This window comes from Frieseomelitta varia, unplaced genomic scaffold (genome assembly GCF_011392965.1).
Source record: "Frieseomelitta varia isolate USP_RPSP 00005682 unplaced genomic scaffold, Fvar_1.2 scaffold_146, whole genome shotgun sequence".
Lineage (NCBI taxonomy): Eukaryota > Metazoa > Arthropoda > Insecta > Hymenoptera > Apidae > Frieseomelitta > Frieseomelitta varia.
The window spans coordinates 156,254-176,396 of NW_025109150.1; the positions used below are offsets into that span (position 1 = coordinate 156,254).

Below are 20,143 nucleotides of genomic sequence, written 5' to 3' on the forward strand. Positions count from 1 at the left end.
ACACGATGCAAAAATTTTCTGCCCGAAGAAAAATTCTGCAAAGTATTTGCAAGTTTAGGGTTAAAATAAAGAAAGGTACAATGTAACACGTTAAATAAAAATACCAAATAAAATTAATCATTTTCGTAGCAATGAAATAAAGCTGAATTAAGCGACGAATAATTAACTAAATTAAAATTGTGGAAAGTTAACCGAAAAGAACAAAGTCCATAAAAACCTAATAAGCTAATGAACCTAAATGCAAAAATTACACACGATGTAGAAATGTTCTGCTCGAGGAAAAATTTAGTTTAGAAACAACGAAAGGGCGAGAAATAATGTAGAAAAATCCCGATGCAATTTACAGGCGGCCGTCGGCGGCTGGATATTCTCATCCGGACATACCGACGTCGTCGACGGAACGGGGACGAGAGGAGATTTATGGGAGATGTGCAGGACGGGCGAATCCGACGTTGCAGAGACAACACTCAAATCCTCAGCTTCCTAGCAGGGATCAACAAGAGGGTGATTTCGGGCGGTTGCCGGAGCAGAGCGTAACAACGACCGATCACAGATGCCCGGCTGGTGCTGGCAACAGGGAGGAGCAGGAGGAGCAGACGATGCAACAACAAAATCCAGTGTCTTCCATGAGAGTGAGGAGCGTTCAGGGGCCGCCGAAACCGCCCCGAATAATCACCACGCTGAAGAAGGCGCCATTCTCCGACGCGGAGAGCAGCAAGTCCGAACCGCCGGCCAAACCTCCTAGGTAAATGCAAAAGAAAATATATATATATAATTATATAATTAATACAATTATACACTCTGATTCGTTCGACAGCTCGCATATAATCCAATTGACTTTCATCTTTTTCTTTTTTTTTTTTTTTTTTTTTGCCTTAACCTGTAAACCTGTAAAAGTTGCAACGCCTGCATTAATTTGTTTATTATTATTTACCTGATCATAATTGGTTGTTTAGTTTAGCGATTTCTCAAGCAATTTCGTTTCCGATTATCGAAGAAAACAAATTTGTTTCGATAGAAGCTAATCAGTATTGAGACACGTCTATCTAACCGAGACTTAATATACGAAAGCCTAAAGCCAACCTAAACTTCGACATATAAAATTTAAAAGGAAATTATAATATTATATAAAATTTAAAAGGAAATTTCCGATAAAAGTTCGAAAGTCACCTTGATTTTTTCAAACGTTAGAATGCGTTTTTTACTTCGTAATGTTGCCACTGACGTTAAGACAAATTCAGCAATATTATATATCAATATATTGAAATTACTTTCTCCTGCTTTTTGGACCATCAGTGACTATCAGTGTCATTATTCTGAATTCCACGATTCAGTGAATCTCGGTATCTCGGTATCTTTCGAAAAGAGGGCTAAGATCTTGGGATAATATTTCTCGGCGTGAAACACCAACACCGGACATCCCATAGCTAAAAGAATAATTCATCCCATTTCATTTTCTCCTAAAGTTCTCCTTGCACAAAGAATCATCTGTTATTTGATCGAAGCATTCCACCGCTACCCTCTATTATTTCTCTTAAGAAAAGCATCGGCGATTAAACGCCGACAAAAGGTTCATTCAGAACCGCCGACTATCCGAACAAAACTTCCTCCGATCGTAACAATTCCCAGCAGAGTAACCGCCCACCAACCCTTCGTATTAACCTCTGGCGTCGTCTATTTCTCAATTTTGTTCGCTAAAGTCGCGTTTTTTTTTTTTTAAAGAAACGACAGAAAGCAAGAAAGAGAGAGAGAAAAAGAGAAGGCAGGCTACGTTGAAATTTATAACCGGCCGGCGTTCACGCGTTGGAATTTTCATCAATCTCCTAAGCTAAGACAGGCCGTTAAATTAGAACGCGGCAGTCGAACATTCGTTCAAATATCCCTCCCTCCCACCACCTCTAGGCGCCGCGTTATTAAGTTTGTCCCGGAATCGCGGGCCCGTGTTAATATATGATTCCCCGAGCGATCTAGGTCGCAGCCTCGGCCACCCTCCGCCAGTGTAAGACCTTATAAAACTGTCGGGGCTCAAAGCTTAAACGGTGGCATTCTGCCGGATGGAAATGGAAACGATTGTTCCGTCTAAACGCGTCAATGAGACCCAAGAGTGCTCGTTGATTGCGGATTTTCTGTAACCGCGGCCGAATCGAGGTGAAGACGAGATTGCTCGACTTTTTCTGGAGTTTCGAGGGTGGGACGACGAACGAATGACGCTGCGAGACTTCTTGATTCTTCGGAATCAACGTCTGAGAATTTTTGTGCACTTCGTGATGTTAAAAGATGTTAAAAATTTGTAATTTGTGAACTTTCTTTTGTTTTTAATTTACTCTGGGACGAGGAAATCTAGATGGAAAAATTTCTCCTGCGGACCAAGAGCGAGGCAATTGTGAAAACTGTTGAGTGCCCTTTGCAATTATCGCAGCAAAGGGTCTGCGAATGTTTGTTTTAGTCGCCTAGGTTTAGAAAGTAAAAAATATATAGGGGTGACTGACGAAGATTTTGTGGAGACATGTGGCGAAAGGATCGATAGAGAGTAGCGAGACATCAGAGAGTGCAGATCGAAAGTATTATAGCGAGTAACGAGTTGTGATATTTATAAAAATACTAAGTATTTAAATTAATAGTATAGTAAATTATATTTGGAGAAATATCAATTACATATAAAAATGATTGTCGCAGGTCAAATTTTACAAGCAAAGTGTGATTTATTTTATAGTCGTCTCTTTTTTACAAGCAAATTTTACAAGCAAAGTATGATTTATTTCATAGTCGTCTCTCTTTTACAAGCAAATTTTACAAGCAAAGTGTGATTTATTTTATAGTCGTCTCTAAATTTTTATTTTTAGTGAATAAGTTTTATTTTCTAAAACGAGGAAAAATCTTTTTCCCGCGAGATTTTTCCTCGTTTTAGAAAATAAAACTTATTCACTAAAAGTAAAAATTTATTTATATTATAGGAAATAAATTTTTCTCGTTTCTTTGTCTTTTTTTGTTTTCACCAATCCCTGAAAGAAAGAATTGTACTACGTACTCCCACACCATTAATTACATCGACGACAAACTGCAAAAATCGATACCGCCCCGCCGCTAGAAAAAAGAACTCTGAAAAATATGAAAGATGAATATCGAGATTCGGATAAAAAAAATATGAAAGTTAAGAGAGAAATAACAAAGCAGAAAGAGATAGGTAGTTTTATATTTAATAATAGTTTAGAGAAAAATTTGGAACCTACGGGGGAGAAGGTGAATCAGAGACAAAAAAATAATGGAAGAAAAAGGAATGAACGAGGAGAAAGTAAAGAGAGAAAGGATCTGCTAACGTAGAGAAAAACGTAGGGGAAAAAGGTTTCGCCACGATCGTTTTTGTTAAAGAACTGTTGATCTTTCCATAGTTTACGGTTGTTAAACATGAATTCAGTGACGTCAATCCATTACTATCATAATGGTATATAGTACGACTTTTTTCCATTTCCATTCGAATTTCCGTGAATAATAAATGCAATATCGGGCATTTATTATGAAAAATAAATTCCAATCGATAACAGAGAAAATTGTTAATTCAATACTGACTGAGGAAGAAAAAAAATGAAGAATAAAAGAAGTAATGTTTGTCAAAAAACAATTGAATACATTTTAAGAATCTGTATTGTTTTTCTTTTAATGTTTCCAGAAATATGATAAAGAATGGACCAAGAGCTCGGCGTGGCAAAGCGGTTCAAAGAGCACCATCTCGTCTCTACAGAACAGTAGGTGTTCCAACGAGATCCTTCAACAAAGCGCAATGCGTTGGGCCAGAATTTGTAGTGCGTGCTAATCAGCCATCAAAGACACTGTGTGTTGGCCAAGTAAAGGTAATAAAAATATTTCCATTTTATACTGTACTTTTTCTAGAGAATAGAATTACAACTTTGCGGTGTAGATAAGTTGGAAACGATTTCTGGAACATTCTGACTATTAAAATTGGAAATTTAATTGTTCGCAATTGTTAACAAATTTTTGTGATAATCATGAATAGAAAAATTCCAAAGAAGAACGATGAATATCGAAAATAAAAAAAAAAAAAAGAAAGTGAAAAAAAGTAAATTCCGGTACCGGGAATCGAACCCGAGCCTCCTGGGTGAGAGCCAGGTATCCTAGCCACTAGACCATACCGGATTCCGATAACATTTTCATTTCAATCACAGTACAGACTGTTCCAGTAATAATTTTTAAATTTACATGAAAAAGAATTAAAATTAATTTGATTTCCAATTAACGAAATTTTTTTCTATTTCATTATATTAATCGTTTTTCAAAATATAAAAATGAAATTATTCGTATAATTCGAGAAATTTATGTTCTTCCTATAACATAACTGAATCCATTAAATTTTATATATGAGATATATACGCATCATAACACTTATGTAAGTTCAAAAAAAGAAAAAAAAAATGGCAAAAAAGATCTTCCGGTACCGGGAATCGAACCCGAGCCTCCTGGGTGAAAGCCAGGTATCCTAGCCACTAGACCATACCGGATTTTTGAAAATTTGGGCCTTAAGTAGCCACCTACCTGGAATTTTATGTTATAAGTTGACTATTATATAATTTGAATTATAGATAAATTGTAAACTATAATGACAGAAAGCACACATCTGTTGCAACTGTTTACCAGATAAGCTATCTGTCTATATACAAGAGTAGAAATCTTTGTGCGAAAGATCCTCGATTAGAAAAGTCAAAATTTGTAGACCTATAAAATATAATTTGTAGATATATTTTTATATTTATATTTCTCGATTAAATATGTTTGGGACTTCACGGTGGTCGCGTCTTGGTTACATGTTTGCTTGCTAGAGGTTGCTACTTTATAGACTCACTATTTCACTGGCTGTTGTGTACTAATGTTGCATTCTGTTTAGTGTACGCTGTTTTACTGACCGAGTTTTGTTACCGTTGGCCCTTATATAAGCTAACTCTCTTATAAGGTGTTTCATCACTATGGACAAAATCCGTCCCATAAAATAATTTTGGCATGAGCCTAACTGCGTCCCTCACATTGTGTTCAGTACTTCACCTACAGAGAAGCAACATGATTCACAGACTCGAGTTACCTACTATACTAGACCAAATTCTGTTTATAATAGTCAATATCAGACATTTAAATTTTAAAACTTTCAACTATTGTCGAAATATGAAATTTATTACCGAAGTTTGCCNTTTTTCAAAAATCAAGAGGCTAATTACAAGCTGTAACTTTAACTTAGTATTAAATAATTACAGAACTGTTCGTGGTGGAAGTGCAATTGTTTCATGGTGGGTAGTAACAAATATACAAATAAATCGAAATGGAAAAGAAAAAAAAAATTTTCCGGTACCGGGAATCGAACCCGAGCCTCCTGGGTGAAAGCCAGGTATCCTAGCCACTAGACCATACCGGATTTTTGAAAATTTGGTCCTTAAAGTAGCCACCTAACTCTAATTTTATGTTATAAGTCGATCATTATATAATTTGAATTATAAGCAAATTGTAAAATATAATGACAGAAAGCACACATCTGTCGCAACTGTTTACCAGATAAGCTATCTGTCTATATACAAGAGTAGAAATCTTTCTGCGAAAGATCCTCGATTAGAAAAGTCGAAATTTCTAGACCTATAATAATATAATTTGTAGATATATTTTTATATTTATACTTCTCGATTAAATATGTTTGGGACTTCACATGTTTGCTTGCTAGAGGTTGCTACTTTATAGACTCACTATTTCACTGGTCGCTGTATACTGATGTTGCATCCTGTTTATTGTGTGCTGTTTTATTGACCGGGTTTTGTTATCGTCGGCCCTTATAAGGTTTTTTATGACTATCGACAAGGTCTGTCCCATAAAATAATTTTGGCATGAGCCTAACTGCGTCCCTCACATTGTGTTTAATGGCCTTGGCAGAGGAACGCATCATGTGCAAAAAACTACATGTGCTAAGAACTCTTCACTGGAGGTGGAGGCACTAATCAACCTACAGAGAAGCAACATGATTCACAGACTCGAATTATCTACTATATTAAACCAAATTCTGTTTATAATGGTCAATATCAGACATTAATTTTAAAACTTTCAACTATTGTCGACATGAAATTTATTACCAAAGTTACCCATTTTTCAAAAATCAAAATGCTAATTACAAGCTGTAACTTCTTATTAAATAATTACAGAAGTGTTTGTGGTAGAAGTGCAATTGTTTCATGGTGGGTAGTAACAAATAGAAATGAAAAAGAAAAAAAAAAAGTTTCCGGTACCGGGAATCGAACCCGAGCCTCCTGGGTGAAAGCCAGGTATCCTAGCCACTAGACCATACCGGATCTTGGGAACTGTATTCTTAAAATATTATATTCTGTGTAGTCCGAGAATTTACTATAAATATAATTATTGTTGCTTTTTCTTATTTGAAATAATATTTAAGCACTATTAGTTTTATATATTTGACAAATATATATATACATTTAAATCTTACGCAACACATAAAAGATGGAACAATGTAATGCATTGACGATATAGAAAACAATTATACATTCTACGTGACATGATTTATTTTTGCTTACAGGCTAGCAATTCCGGGCGTATTGTCGTAATAATGCTGACTGGTCAACGAGTGGAAGTTACTTGCGATCCTCAGAAAGTTACGGCCGGCGATTTGTTTCAGGTAACAACGAATGGACTTTCAATTTTTTCCAATCGCACGAAACAAACAAAAGAAATTCTGCTTCAAACGGTACACGATCGATTTCCCTTTTTTTGTGTAAAAAGTAGTCTGATAAAAATCTGTAAATTGAATCGTAGCGTAGATGGTATTTTCGATGACGGAAACCAATGAAAAGTGGCGAAGTTCGATGAAAAGTACGAATCGGCGAGAGTTTTCCATGGAGGAGTGTCTCTCGATGATAAGGGATTCAATTTGCTAGACAATTATGTTTGAATGATACGTATAATGTCATTTACAGAAATATAGATTTCCATATATATAGTGAAAGCAAAATATTTCCACGCCTAAATCGATGATGATTAATTATTCTCTTCGCGACCACGCGTGGATAAATCGCAGCGTAGAGACTTTTTTTTTTCTTTTTAATATAAAGTTTTTTTTTCCACGTCACTCTCAGTTATTATTTTCTGTCAATTTTAACAGAAATTGTAACAAGCTACATACATTTGATATCGATCAACTTTCGTTCTAAAGGAATCGCATATAAATAGAACCTGTGCCGGAGTTCTCCTTTGTGAACTGTCGAGTGGATGTCGAATGTCACACTGCAAGAAACCAGGCGTGGGTGGGCTATTCATGAGACCACAAATTCCGGCGTGAACTCATGAGAAATTCTGGCATTCTGCCAAGGTTAATCGTTGTATATGACAAATCCACAAACCATGAGCTATGCGATATCACCGATTAACAGTCTCTGTTTGACCGGAGCAAGCGTCTTAATCGATCAAAAAACTTGGCACCCGTTGAAAGAACAATACGATTAATTCATCTTTATCATCGTGAAACATCATTCCCGTATGAAATATCGTACGATTATTATTGCGACGTTGCGAGCTTCGTGACGTTTCACGTCACAAGTTTCATCTGTCTTCTTTTTTTTTTTTTTTTTATCGGAAAAGATACAAACGTGGATTGCAATTTCTCACAGATATAAATTTATTTCTCTGTTTGTCGGCAGTGGATTGTATTTTGAAATTGACTTGACACATTTCGCGCGATCCAATATATACATCCTCGCGTGCACGTGCGAACGGTCCTAAAACGTATTTATTACGTGTGGTCAATTTTTATTGAGAAAAATCGTAGAAATATTTAAACATCTTCCTGGTGTCTGTAAAATGTTATGGATAGCCCAAATTGTTACATATCTCAACATTCGAATATGTAAAACCACATTAAGTTAAACCGTTCTGCATTGATTTGACAATTCGTATCTGATGGCAATTTAACCATATCGAATCTTTGGTCTCGTATAATTACACCATTAACGTTTAATGCCATCGGTCGTGAATGGTTCCAGGCTATCATGCAAGCTGAAAGCCTCGACGAAAACTTCACCCTAGGCCTGGCGGTGCTATTAGCCGGTGATTTCGCGATTTTGCCTCCTGATACTAAATTAAATAAAGTCGCGCCACCGGGATGGTTAAGCAGTGGCAAGAACAAAGGTCTTCTGGGTCTTCCAACTAGTTTCATGCTGTACCTGAGGCTCAGGTTCTTCCTGCCCTCTCTACGTGGTGTAAGGTATACCTAAGCTTCTTTCAAACGCGATCCATTGAACGTAATTTAATAGAACCTTCCTAGAAGAAGGAAAATACAGTTTAGTGATTTTCGTTTTCGTCAATGAATCTGCCAGCAACTGGCATGAAAATAAATTTATTCGTGTAATAAATTTATTCTGCTCGCGTGGAAAATTGCTTGCAGATTAATCAACTGTGAATTATCTGTTCAGGAGTTGGATATCGAAACATCTATTATATTTGCAAATACGACGATGTATATTGGAGCAACAGCTGGTGTGCCCGTATCCCGAGTTAATTAATCTGACTGGACTCGCTCTTCAGGCTGAATTTGGAAATTATAACGTGAACGTGAGTACAAATTCGTGATTCATTGCCGCTAAGAAATATTCCTCGGACGATTAATTACTAAACGGGCATGTGACATTGAGCCGTCGATCAAGCGAGCCAAGCGAAAATATCGATCGTTAATCGATGAAATGAAAATTATCAACAAAATCGATTTCTTCAAACGCGACTTTAATTTTATCGTTTTAATTCGTTCCTTCATTCGATAAATCACACGTTTTACCCCGTTGAAATTAACGGAGTACTTTAGTTTATCGTGAGCAAAGAAAAGGAGAAAGATAAAAAAAAAATTCTTCATCATCCTCGAATGTCATCGACTTTCTTTCTTCCCTCTCTACCTAGGAACACGGTTGCGGCGATTACTTTCTGCTGGAGCACTACATCCCGGAGTCGTTGATCCTGAATATAGATCAACATCAGTCGCAAATCAACAACGGTGGGGCGGACGCTCTTCGCGCCCGTCTCCATCAGGCTCACCGTGACAGACGCGGCTTGGACTCGAACAAAGCTGAGGAGATGTTCATAACTCACGCGCAAACTCTGCCGGATTACGGGTCCCATTATTACATCGCTACCGTGGACTCGAAGGAGCTGGAGAAAGTGATGGCGCAGCAGAGGAAGAGAAAGTTGCTGGACCAGCGCGACACGTCCGAGGTGTTGCTCGATTCCACCGAGAGCATTTACAAGCAAGACAGCAGACAGGAGTATCTGCGAGGCCGAATCGAGATCTCTCGACTGGGATCTTGCGAGAATATTCGGAAGATCCCGTACGACGAGCGAAAGCCAGCTGGATTGACCAAGAGCGCCACTTCGAACGACATTTTTGGAGCTCACAGGTCCAAGTATCGTCTGGAGGCTTGCAACAATAACAACGTCAATAACGTTAACAACAACAACAACAACAACAACAACAACAATAACAAGCTGAATCACGATGGAAAGAGTGGGAAGAACGGGAAGAAGAAGACCGAGAGCAATGTTTGGCTGGCTATCCACGCTCAGGGACTGAAACTGTTCGAGAGAGGCGGAGAGCCGAGGGAGAGGATCAAACTGGCGCAGTTTCAGTGGAAGGACATTCAGACGTTGAACTACAGTAAAAGCTGCCTGGTTGTGTGCAGCAAGGTGAATGGGAAACGATGCAAGTTCAAGCTGAGAATGGATCACCGAAAGTAAGCGTTCGTTTAATGAAATTATTATGTATGAAGCTCGGTTGGGTAAGAATGACGAGTTGATGCTGAAATGTGGAAAGGTTTTTCTTTCTTTCGTTAGAGATAAAACGAGATTAAACGACTCAGTTGAATGAGATTATCGCGGAGAAGTTTATTTAAAGACGGTTGCTTGGAATTTATCTGTTGAGGAATTGAATGACAGGCACGAACGAAGTTGCTTGAAGTTTCTGTGTTTCTGTGTATTTAAATGGAATTTAAAAGAAGATTTAGTGGTTCTCTCTCTCTCTCTCTCTCTCTCTCTCATATAGGCAGTTTCACAGTATTTTCGTTTTGCAGAAGTTACTTCGCTTTCAAGCTCACCTCTCTGCACCATCAGTTCTTCTTACGGCTACGCTCGGAACTTACCTCGCTACAGGGACTCGCAAAAGGTACGTCTTAGCTATTCTGCGTATGCTTTTTGTAGAATAAAGAGTTCTAAAGATCTTTGCTAGTATTCGTCTTCTCGTAAAATTCATCGAAAAGACAAGATCAATTTATAACGAATTTATTCAATTTCAACTATTGAAAAAATGATATTGTTCAGGAGAAGTCTAGTTGAATTTTCTCATAGGCTCGTATTAGTACTCTACGAAAATATTTAAATAGAGAAAACTAAATAGCAACGCGTATACAAAATAAATTTTATACTAATATCTACTAGCAAATTATACTAATTTTATACTAATATCTACTAATAAATTACTAGTAATTTTATAAAATATTAAATTTTATAATAATAATAATTTTGTTGGCTCGTTGAAAATTTCACTTCGTACAAAAAAAAAAAAAAAAGAAAAAAAAGGAAAAAATATCACGAAAGTTAAAATGTTACAAAATGTTTGTCAGAATTTGGTGTCCCTACGACGATAGAAGCAAAGGCCTCGCCGTCGAAGTCGAAGTCGCACGACAGTAAAACGAAGATAGCCATCGCGAACACCGTGAAGAACGCGCAGCTGAGGTTGAATTATTCGATGCAGTTGGAAGAATACCAGAACAAAGAGAACGAAAATCCACAGAAAGACGTTATCACGGTTTCAAAGGCAAAGGACGCTCTCCGCGAGCAGCCGGGCTTCTATCCCACCGAGGAAGATGCACTTTACGCGCAGGTAAACGTACGGCTGGAGCCGGAAGGAGAGTCGCGTAACACGGAAGACGAGTCAGAGAGAAGTTTGACGAGCCCGAACGAGCCGCTCTCGCTCGACGCAAAGGAAATGATGAACGACGGGAAGATATACAATTGCCCGCGAATGGAATTGGAAACGGAGGCCGAGTGCGGTTATTCGCTTCCTAAAATCATCTCGTCGAACGATGTGGATCAGATGGAGAAGCCGGATAACCCCGAGGTATTGTACGCGGCGATCAACAAAGTTGGAATCTCAAGGAAGAACGAGTTTCCTGTTCCGGAGGAGGTGTGGGACGTGTCGGACGTGAAGAAGTCGTTGCACAAGGTAGCCCCGCTTTCTATTATTTCTCTCGTGTCACGTGGGAAGGAATGAATCTTTCTTTTTTTTCTTTTGACAAAGAGTATATCGAACCTGAAACACGCATATGTTGTTTGTGTGAATGAAATTTTCTTGTAAATGTTACGAATCTGGATTTATTGCCTCCTCATCAAAGGCTCATATTTTTATACACTTTATTTTGACAGGCATGTCACATTAAAATAATTCCTGTTAGTAGTCAAGTGGCATGAAAGTCAGGATGTGAAATATTGAAAATATTCGAGATAATTAAAAGAAAAAAAAAAAGAGAAAAGAATTACATTGTTCGTAATATTAAAATTATTATGAACAAGTTACTTTGTACATTTGTGATATAGTTTATCTTTATATTTTTTGCACGACAATCGAAACCTCTCTATTGAGATTAAAATCGATATTGATATGCTTTTTATTCAGATGAAGACTTCGAGTTTACCGAACTACTCTCGAAAATATTCGAGATAATTAAAAAAGAAAAAAAAAAAGAATTACATTGTTCGTAATATTAAAATTATTGTGAACAAGTCACTTTGCACATTTGTAATACAGTTTATCCTTATATATTTTGCACGACAATCGAAACCTCTCTATTGAGATTAAAATCGATATTGATATGCTTTTTATTCAGATGAAGACTTCGAGTTTACCGAACTACTCTCGAAAATATTCGAGATAATTAAAAAAGAAAAAAAAAAAGAATTACATTGTTCGTAATATTAAAATTATTGTGAACAAGTCACTTTGCACATTTGTAATACAGTTTATCCTTATATATTTTGCACGACAATCGAAACCTCTCTATTGAGATTAAAATCGATATTGATATGCTTTTTATTCAGATGAAGACTTCGAGTTTACCGAACTATTCTCGAAAATATTCGAGATAATTAAAAAAGAAAAAAAAAAAGAATTACATTGTTCGTAATATTAAAATTATTATGAACAAGTTACTTTGTACATTTGTAATACAGTTTATCCTTATATTTTTTGCACGACAATCGAAACCTCTCTGTTGAGATTAAAATCGATATTGATATGCTTTTTATTCAGATGAAGACTTCGAGTTTACCTAATTACTCTCGAAAATATTCGAGATAATTAAAAAAAATAAAAGAAAAAAGAATTACATTGTTCGTAATATTAAAATTATTATGAACAAGTTACTTTGCACATTTGTAATTATCCTTATATTTTTTGCACGACAATCGAAACCTCTCTGTTGAGATTAAAATCGATATTGATATGCTTTTTGTTCCACTTTAGATGAAGACTTCGAGTTTACCGAACTACGGAACACCGAGGCAATCGGGTGGTTACCGTACGCCGAGTTTGCCACGTCGTCTGGGGGTAAAAATGGGAACGCGAGCGATCTACAGCAGCCTCGTGCAGAAAGACACCACCCTTACCGACGACATGGAGTCGCTATCGTTGAAATCGGACACGGAATCTTCGATTCAGTCGCTGTCCGCGCGATCAACCGAGTCTCCACTACCGGAAGCTTACGTGCTCAGTTAGTAACACTCGCGCAAATAATAAAATTTTCAATTTTCCTTCAATTTTCATTTGAAATAATCTTCCAAGTCCAATTTTCGATACATTTAATTATTAATCTGGCGAATAGTTTTCTTTCGAAAAGCTTACAAAACAAAAGCCACGCGATAAAGAAATCACCCGATAGTAAATAGTCACTTCTGTCCAAATTTTTCCCAACAGACGCTGACATCCGCACGAATGACGAGACGTTTCGTGTTCCGGAGGACGAGTCAATGTCCGCTTCTTTGGTAGCCCGTCTCGAGGAATTGTCATTTGCCGAGGAACGAATACTGCAGACGATCAAGTTGGAGAGAGGCCACGGTGGCAGCATTGGGTTGCAAGTGACGGAGGGTAACGACGGTGGCGTTTACGTTCAAGCGGTGTCGGTCGGTGGGTCGGCCGATATGGCCGGGAACGTGAACAAAGGTAAGCTTGAAGCGCGCCATTTTTCAGCGGAGCCGCATTAATTCGGGGAAATTTATTGGCCGCAGGCGATCGCATCGTAGCGATAAACGGGCAGAATTTATTGCACTTGCGGTACGAGGACGCTCTGAAGATGCTGCAGAGCTCGTCCGATACGATCGAGCTGGTCCTCTCTCAAGCCACGTCCCGCAAAAACGCCGCCTCCAGGCAGAACCACGAGCAGCCCGCGGAAAACAACTATCTGAAGTGAGTGAGAAAGAAAAAAGGCACCTCTCCTTGGGCGTAATTTCTTTTTACGCGTGTCTCTCCTGAAATTTGATCTTAATATCAAACGAACGAGCGATCCATTTCTTCCGAGTATCTCCGTTTTCAAAGAGCCCCGTTTCTGTTGTTACAAACGATGCTGTGGAGTGGAATCGTGTATCGTTCTTGGTTTATCTTTTTGCAATTACGTAAAATATTCCAGTACACTCCGTTTCGCTATGCAAATGATTTTAATGAGAAGCACGGGAGCAAAATTACACGCAGGAATGTTGATTATTCTTAGTCTCTCTCTCTCTCTCTCTATATATATATATATATATATAATTTACTCTCGAAATTTGAAATTCTCCGGATACTGTGAACTTTAGAAGCGTATCGTGTAGTCGAAAGTGTAATGCAGAACATGACGTAATTACGAAGCGACCACATTTTGTTTCTTCGAAAAATACAGCCGGGAATAGTCGAGTAAATTGAACAAGAAATTAAGCGCAACGAAATGAACAAGTCGAGATCGGAATACTCCAGTAGAGTGTCCGATTTAGCTGTATGATTATTGATTTTCTAAGCAAACTTTCCAAATATCCATTCATTGATTTCAGCGACATCAGATTCGACGTGTCCTCGGAAGCGGATACATCGAGTATGACAAACAAATGGCTCGTTCAAAGGACCACCGATGTCGCATCCGTGCAGAACACCTCGAGCGCGTACAGCAGTGCCGCGTCGAGCGCGATGGGCAATCACAATGCAAATAGCCTGTACATGGCCAATCTCGTCGATAACGGTGCACTCAAGTCCGCGAGTATGCTGCTCAGTATAGAGGACTTCGACGTCAGCAGAACGAGTCGCCAAGTTTTTATCTAATCGCCGATAAAAAACAAGGTAGTGCTTGCTCTACGATTTACTATTTTTATCGAGCTTTATTTAATCACGTTAACATTATTAACCACTTGCCTTGGAATGACGTGCCACGCGCGTCGAGAACTTCATCTCGTCCCGAAATTGCAACATCTTCTCAGTTTTAAATTATATTTCAGTAAAACAAATAGTAAATTTATTACTTCTCAATAATTTCTATCCATAGTGATATCATACCGACGAATTATTGTATACGATATTTCGTCGCTCGTTATGGTCCGCAATCAGCTGCCAGCGCAAACGGTTAACAGTAGCCTAATAACGTGTTTCATTTGGCTCTGCGTAAAACTTCGAAAATCCGAGATTAAACTTTTTCGAAAGAAATCTCTCTGACGATGAGCTTTGGCCGTTGGCTTTTTAAATTTTGATTTCCTAATCGAAGATAGTGGTACAGCAAAGTCCTGTAGAAAATGCCATTAAGGCCATTATGTCCATTATGTCGAACGTGGCTGCATCGACTACGTAACCTAATCGAATTGTTTTTATCCGTTTAACGGACGAAGCCTTGCTCGAAGAAGAGTTCCGAGGCGGCACCATTTGCTGCCCCTTCTATTTACGCGTTTAATACGAACCTTGTCTCACGTCACTCTTTGGCTCTTTTGTTGCCAAGGGGAGAAACTCGTCTCACGATCGGGCAATGATCTTTCGTCGACGAACATTTCGCAGCTGCCTTCCAGCTTGTTTCGTCGTAGTCGAACATTTTGAATCGACGTCCGTTTTAATTTAAAAAAAAAAATTGTCTGCAACGCAAAGTTCGTCGAATTTGCTTCGACAAGGCGTCGTCGTTTCGACAAAGAAAGTTGACAACTTCGAGTTAACTTTACTGGCTGACAGTAAAAAAAAAAAAAAAAACGGTCAAATATATCGACGATGAGAAAGAAGCGGGCGCTTCCGGCCGCGAGATCGATTTTAGAATTTCGCCTGTCGTCTCGCCAGGGTCTTCTTTCATTCAATAGGAAACTTAAACTTGGCAGCATTAGTGAATCACTGTTATTGACGTCGCGGTAGAGAGAGAGAGAGAGAGAGGGGCAGAAGATGGCCTGTCATTTGTAGGGAATCACCCTTAGTATCCCTCGGACGGTCTAACGCCGTGGTTAGCCACGCGTTTCCGTATTCCGAATTCTCACACCGAATAATACGCGCGATCATGCACAAATCCGTGTGAATCTCGCGAATCGTCGCCAAACTTCGTTACATTGCGCAGCAGGCGAACAATTGTCGTTGACTTTGACACGCGTGACAAGAAAAATCAAAGCTCGAGGACGACGAAAAGCTACGTTTCGAGCAGAGCCGAGCATCGTCGACGTTCGCCAGCGTCATGCACACCACCAACGTTCGATCAATCGTTGTTTCAGGCGCAGAGTCTGCCAGTAACGCGCCGCCAGTACCACCGAGACGGAAGAAGCGCAAAGCGAAGCCCGCGGCGATTGCAAAATCTGTGGAAGAAGAAACGTCACCGACGCGTCTCAGGAAGCCAGACAGAAAACGTTTGGCGCCACTGCCACCGCCGCCGCCGCCGCCACCGCTGCCGCCACGAGCGATCCGAAGGATCAAATCTCACGTCGCCAGGGATCAGCCGCAAGAAACGTCGAACGTCCAGACAGCGGACGACGCTGAAGAAACATTCAACAGTCTAAGTTCGATCGAGAGTTCGCCGCCGCCGCCGTCGCTGCAGTCGGAGGATGTCGAGACAACCGAGAAAAACCAAGACAGAAACGACAGACAAAGCGGCCCGAGGCGCGAAACAAACTCGCCGCGCGGACGTCCGTTCGTGTTCGAGACTCGGAACAAGTATCCGCCGTTGTTCTTCACTTTGCACGACTTTCAAAACGTGATGTCGAACACGCTGCAGCAGCAGCGCAACGACGACGACAACAACAACAACACGAACGACGAGGGCTGCAAGCCTTCCGCGGGATTGAGCGACAAGTGTCGCGGCTCGTTCCGCGAGTTCTTCGAGAAACCGTCGCTGGACGACGAGGAGGGCAACCTGTGCTTCCGCGTGACCACGACGAACCTGCCGTTCGAGAGATGCCTGGACAGAACGTGGACAGCCACGTTCGCCGACCGTCTGATCGAGAACGTGGACGAGCCGAGCCGCTTCATCTTCGAGGACTACATCGACCGGAGCAGCAAGGTTCGGCGATCGGCTGGCCCGATGTGCTGCGACAGCTTCCAAGAGGAGGCGGCGATCCCGCGGTTGACCAAGGTGAGATTCGTGATCGAGTCGCCCAGCTCGTCGACCCCGGATTACGAGCTGGAGAACGACGACGAGGCCACGTGCGACAGTTTGCAGAATATCGATCCCCTGGCGGACGAGGAGGTGGAGGAGGTCAGCTGGAATCGCGGCTCCTCCGTGCAATTGACCGAGATCACCGACGACATGGACTGCACGGACGCGAGCCGGGCTTTCGGCCAAGTGCAGGATATCCAGGAGGACCCGGACGAGTTCGGCGACGTGCCTTTCACTACGATTCTGAGGAACAGCTTGGACCGGTGGTACTCCCTGGAGAACGCGACAAATTTCATCGAGGCGATCGACGTGTCCGGCCAACGCGGCCACGTTGATTCGAGCGATCCGCAGAAGCAGTTTCCTCTTCGTTTCGAGGAGGGGTTGAAAGTCGAAGAAGAAGAAGAAGAAGAAGAAGAACTCGCAGACGCCAGCGAGGCGGATTTGAAAAAGGAGGAGCGGTGTCCTCCGTTGGCCGAGATTAGCGACCAAATCGTGGAAGACAATAAAGAGTATCTCGATTTGTCGAACGGTGGCTGCGAAAATGAGAACAACAACGCAAAAACCGAAGAGACTGCGCCTGACTCGAAATGGGAATTAATAAGAAACAAAATGAACGCCAATTTCGTTCAGGACCACTCGACGACCTGTGAGAAAAATGTATACCCAACGTCTGAGATTAACTCAGAGAAATCGACAATAATCGACGGGACGAAGGTCTCCGATCAACAGCCAATAAAAAGCGAAGTAGAGAGTAACGTTTTGAAGGGACATTTATTATCAAATAGAATCGAGACTGAAGCTAGCGAGGTGGCGGTGTCGCCGGCCGAGGGGGGCGCGGAGATTGGCAAGCAGCAGGCAAAAATATCGTATTCGCCCGATAAATCCACGGGAGATTACAGGAGAAAGCTTTTTGTGAACGAATCGCTTCGAAGCGTGATAAATCGTTGCGACTTCACGTCGAACGATCTCGCGGACGAGAGCGAGGATTCTGACGCGCAGATTGACGACGACGACGACGGTGTTGACGATCTCAATCCTGGCGGTATTCCCACGAGCGAGCGCGAAATTAAGAGAAACGACGCGAAAGACGACGAGATCCGTGTCACGGCAAATGGAAGAACATCGAAGCCCGAGTGTTTCGAGAGGAGAGAGAGCATCGGTGCCTCGGTGAATATCCGACGAAGTTCCTTCCTAGAAAACATGTTGTCCGAGGATTCGGATCAGGCGTGGACAAGCTGCAAGATCGTCGCTGTTCACCGGAAATCGCCACCGAGCTCGCGAGAGACGGAGGAGAAGACGTTGGCGGATGACGTGTTAAACGAGCCGGGAAAAGTGGATCCGGAGGCGCGGAAGATTTCAGAAAAGTCGGGGAGGGTGGTAACCACTTCGGTAAGTCCGACAGCAGCGGAGAAGATGGGGAGAACGGCTGGCGAGGTGAAGTGCGACGTATTGAACGAGCTGCTTTCCAATTTTGGCAACATTAGATTGAAACCGGTGAACCGCGAGAGAAGAAGCGCCGCCGAGAGTCAACCGCGAGCAACGAGCCCCCCTCGACGAAAGAACGACGACGAGGAAACCGAATTGCCGTCAGATAGCCGCAAAGTGAGCCTGAATGATCATAGCGGTTCGTGTAATTTGTCCGTCGAGTTGAAATCGGTGGGAACCTCCTTGGGGGCCAGACAGTGGCAACACGCTGCTTCTCTGACGACGAGGAGGATTCGAAACGACCTGGACAAGGGCAACGAATCGCGAGAGAAGTGCGAGGAACCTAGCCCGACGACGAACAGTTCGATTCAACTCCCAGGAGACGGAGGAGTTTTGTCGAATGGTAACGAAGAGTCGGAGAAAGTAGATGGAGCAAGTAACACTGTAAACAGTGTGGAAGGAACCGAGAGCGAGGATCACTCGGAATTATCGGAATCGTCGAAGAATACGAGCAAAGTTCTGGCCGAACCGACCAAGAGCGACGACGTGGAACGCCTGCAGATGGTTGCAGGCCGCAGCGAAAAGACTGACGCGAGGAAAGAGGACGTGTCGCGTAATCGTGGCGCGTACGCGCGACAGTTAGAGTTAAGCGAGAGCCTGGAGTCAAGCGGCGACAAGAGTGCCATAGTTAGGAAGATCCCTCGATCCCATTGTAACAATAATGACAATAACAGGGCCGTAACACCCGTAGCTGTAAGTGACGACCAATCCCGTAACGATACCGTAACGATGATAACCCCTGGTAGAGTTAGGAGCTTCGTCAAGTACTACGAGATACGGCGGGAGGCGACGATCGACAAAGATTCTAAAACTAGCGATAGAGTAGATAAGGACCCGGTGCCTGGCCATCAGTCGGTATTCAGCATACGCAGGGGCTTCGAGGCTAGGTCGTTCGAAGCGGGAAATAGGGACAGCCATCGCGAAACAACGGCGGAACAAGATCTCGAAAGATCGAGCGGTTCAGCGAGATTCAGCACCGCGTGCATCGTGCACGGAGAATTTGTAACGCGTGAGAGGTCGAGTCGATCGGCGAACGTAGAGGACGATTACGTGGAGGTGAGGAAGCAGATGATGCATCACCTATCGCCCGTGTCAGTCAGCGACTCGTGCCATACCACGCACGGTGGCAGAGTCAAGAGGAAGAAGTCGGTGCAATTTCAGAGTGGTTTCACTGTGATCGGTGCGAAAAGTCCCGGCGAGAATTGTTCCGCGGGGATTCCTGCGGGTCAGGATAAGAAGAGGTCTCCCGACAGACCGACGCTGAACGACAGCCTTCTTACCGAGAATGTGGATTCTCGCGCTGGACGGTCCGAGGATTCGCTGGACCGGCGCTCTTTCGAGGAACGAAACGCTGCTGCGCAGGTTAGCGAACGATTTAATTAGAATTTAATTAGAAGTAAACATCTCTGCCTTTGTCAATTCGAAGATTCGAAGACTCTCTGTTTCTGATTCTATAATCTGTTAGTTTATTTGGTGGAAGAAAGAACTTGGAGGCTGAAAATAACGTTATTCGGCGTATTAAAAATTTGATTATATCTTTGTGTTATTTTATTTGACATATTTTTTTTTTGTATTATTCTGTTTACGATACAATTCATATATTTTGAACTTGCTCGGACGAAATGACCAATCTGCTTTAACTTTTCTTTTTCCCCCCCGCAGATGCAAGCCGCAGCAAAATGTGAGGAATGTTCAGGTATTAATCGCTTCGTTCCAAAACCAGAAACCCCACGCCTCGTATTTTATTGTACTGTATAGTTGAATCGTAGTTTCTAACAGTCGTCGTCGTCGTCATCGTCGACTTTGGCCGAATCTCACCGCGGCGCTTTCCAGCGTCATAGCTTAAATTAAGTCTTTCTCCACGTGTTTCTTTCGGGCCTCAACCAAAGAACAGATCTCGCAGTGTCTCGCGAAAGAGCTGCAAACGGAGCTTCGTTTTCTCGTGAAACGTTCTTTGTCGACTGACAGATATTTCTTGAAATTATTCGTACGTAACT

At 41.6% G+C, this 20,143-nt stretch overlaps 2 protein-coding genes and 4 non-coding genes across 8 annotated transcripts in view; 2 read left to right on the top strand and 4 right to left on the bottom strand.

Moving 5' to 3' along the window:
* The window catches only part of LOC122534080, a 98,917-nt gene extending 83,011 nt beyond the window's left edge, over positions 1 to 15,906 (top strand). For all 3 annotated transcript variants that reach the window (XM_043664395.1, XM_043664385.1, XM_043664403.1), the window contains 13 exons: positions 347 to 745; positions 3,668 to 3,848; positions 6,578 to 6,676; positions 8,037 to 8,257; positions 8,466 to 8,604; positions 8,944 to 9,770; positions 10,107 to 10,198; positions 10,656 to 11,257; positions 12,554 to 12,800; positions 13,004 to 13,249; positions 13,315 to 13,492; positions 14,110 to 14,392; positions 15,784 to 15,906. In XM_043664395.1, the coding sequence (XP_043520330.1) occupies positions 347 to 745; positions 3,668 to 3,848; positions 6,578 to 6,676; positions 8,037 to 8,257; positions 8,466 to 8,604; positions 8,944 to 9,770; positions 10,107 to 10,198; positions 10,656 to 11,257; positions 12,554 to 12,800; positions 13,004 to 13,249; positions 13,315 to 13,492; positions 14,110 to 14,374 (3,496 nt within the window). In that variant the 3' untranslated portion in view covers positions 14,375 to 14,392; positions 15,784 to 15,906. The remainder of the gene's footprint in view (positions 1 to 346; positions 746 to 3,667; positions 3,849 to 6,577; positions 6,677 to 8,036; positions 8,258 to 8,465; positions 8,605 to 8,943; positions 9,771 to 10,106; positions 10,199 to 10,655; positions 11,258 to 12,553; positions 12,801 to 13,003; positions 13,250 to 13,314; positions 13,493 to 14,109; positions 14,393 to 15,783) is intronic.
* Trnae-cuc lies at positions 4,081 to 4,152 on the bottom strand. Its single transcript has one exon. It is a non-coding gene; the product is annotated as a tRNA-Glu (tRNA).
* On the bottom strand, positions 4,443 to 4,514 carry Trnae-uuc. The gene has a single exon. It is a non-coding gene; the product is annotated as a tRNA-Glu (tRNA).
* Trnae-uuc lies at positions 5,345 to 5,416 on the bottom strand. Its single transcript has one exon. It is a non-coding gene; the product is annotated as a tRNA-Glu (tRNA).
* Positions 6,264 to 6,335, bottom strand: Trnae-uuc. Its single transcript has one exon. It is a non-coding gene; the product is annotated as a tRNA-Glu (tRNA).
* LOC122533382 overlaps positions 15,747 to 20,143 on the top strand; it is a 227,746-nt gene continuing 223,349 nt past the window's right edge. The window contains exons 1-2 of the mRNA XM_043663026.1: positions 15,747 to 19,508; positions 19,809 to 19,842. Coding sequence (XP_043518961.1) covers positions 15,747 to 19,508; positions 19,809 to 19,842 — 3,796 coding nt within the window. The remainder of the gene's footprint in view (positions 19,509 to 19,808; positions 19,843 to 20,143) is intronic.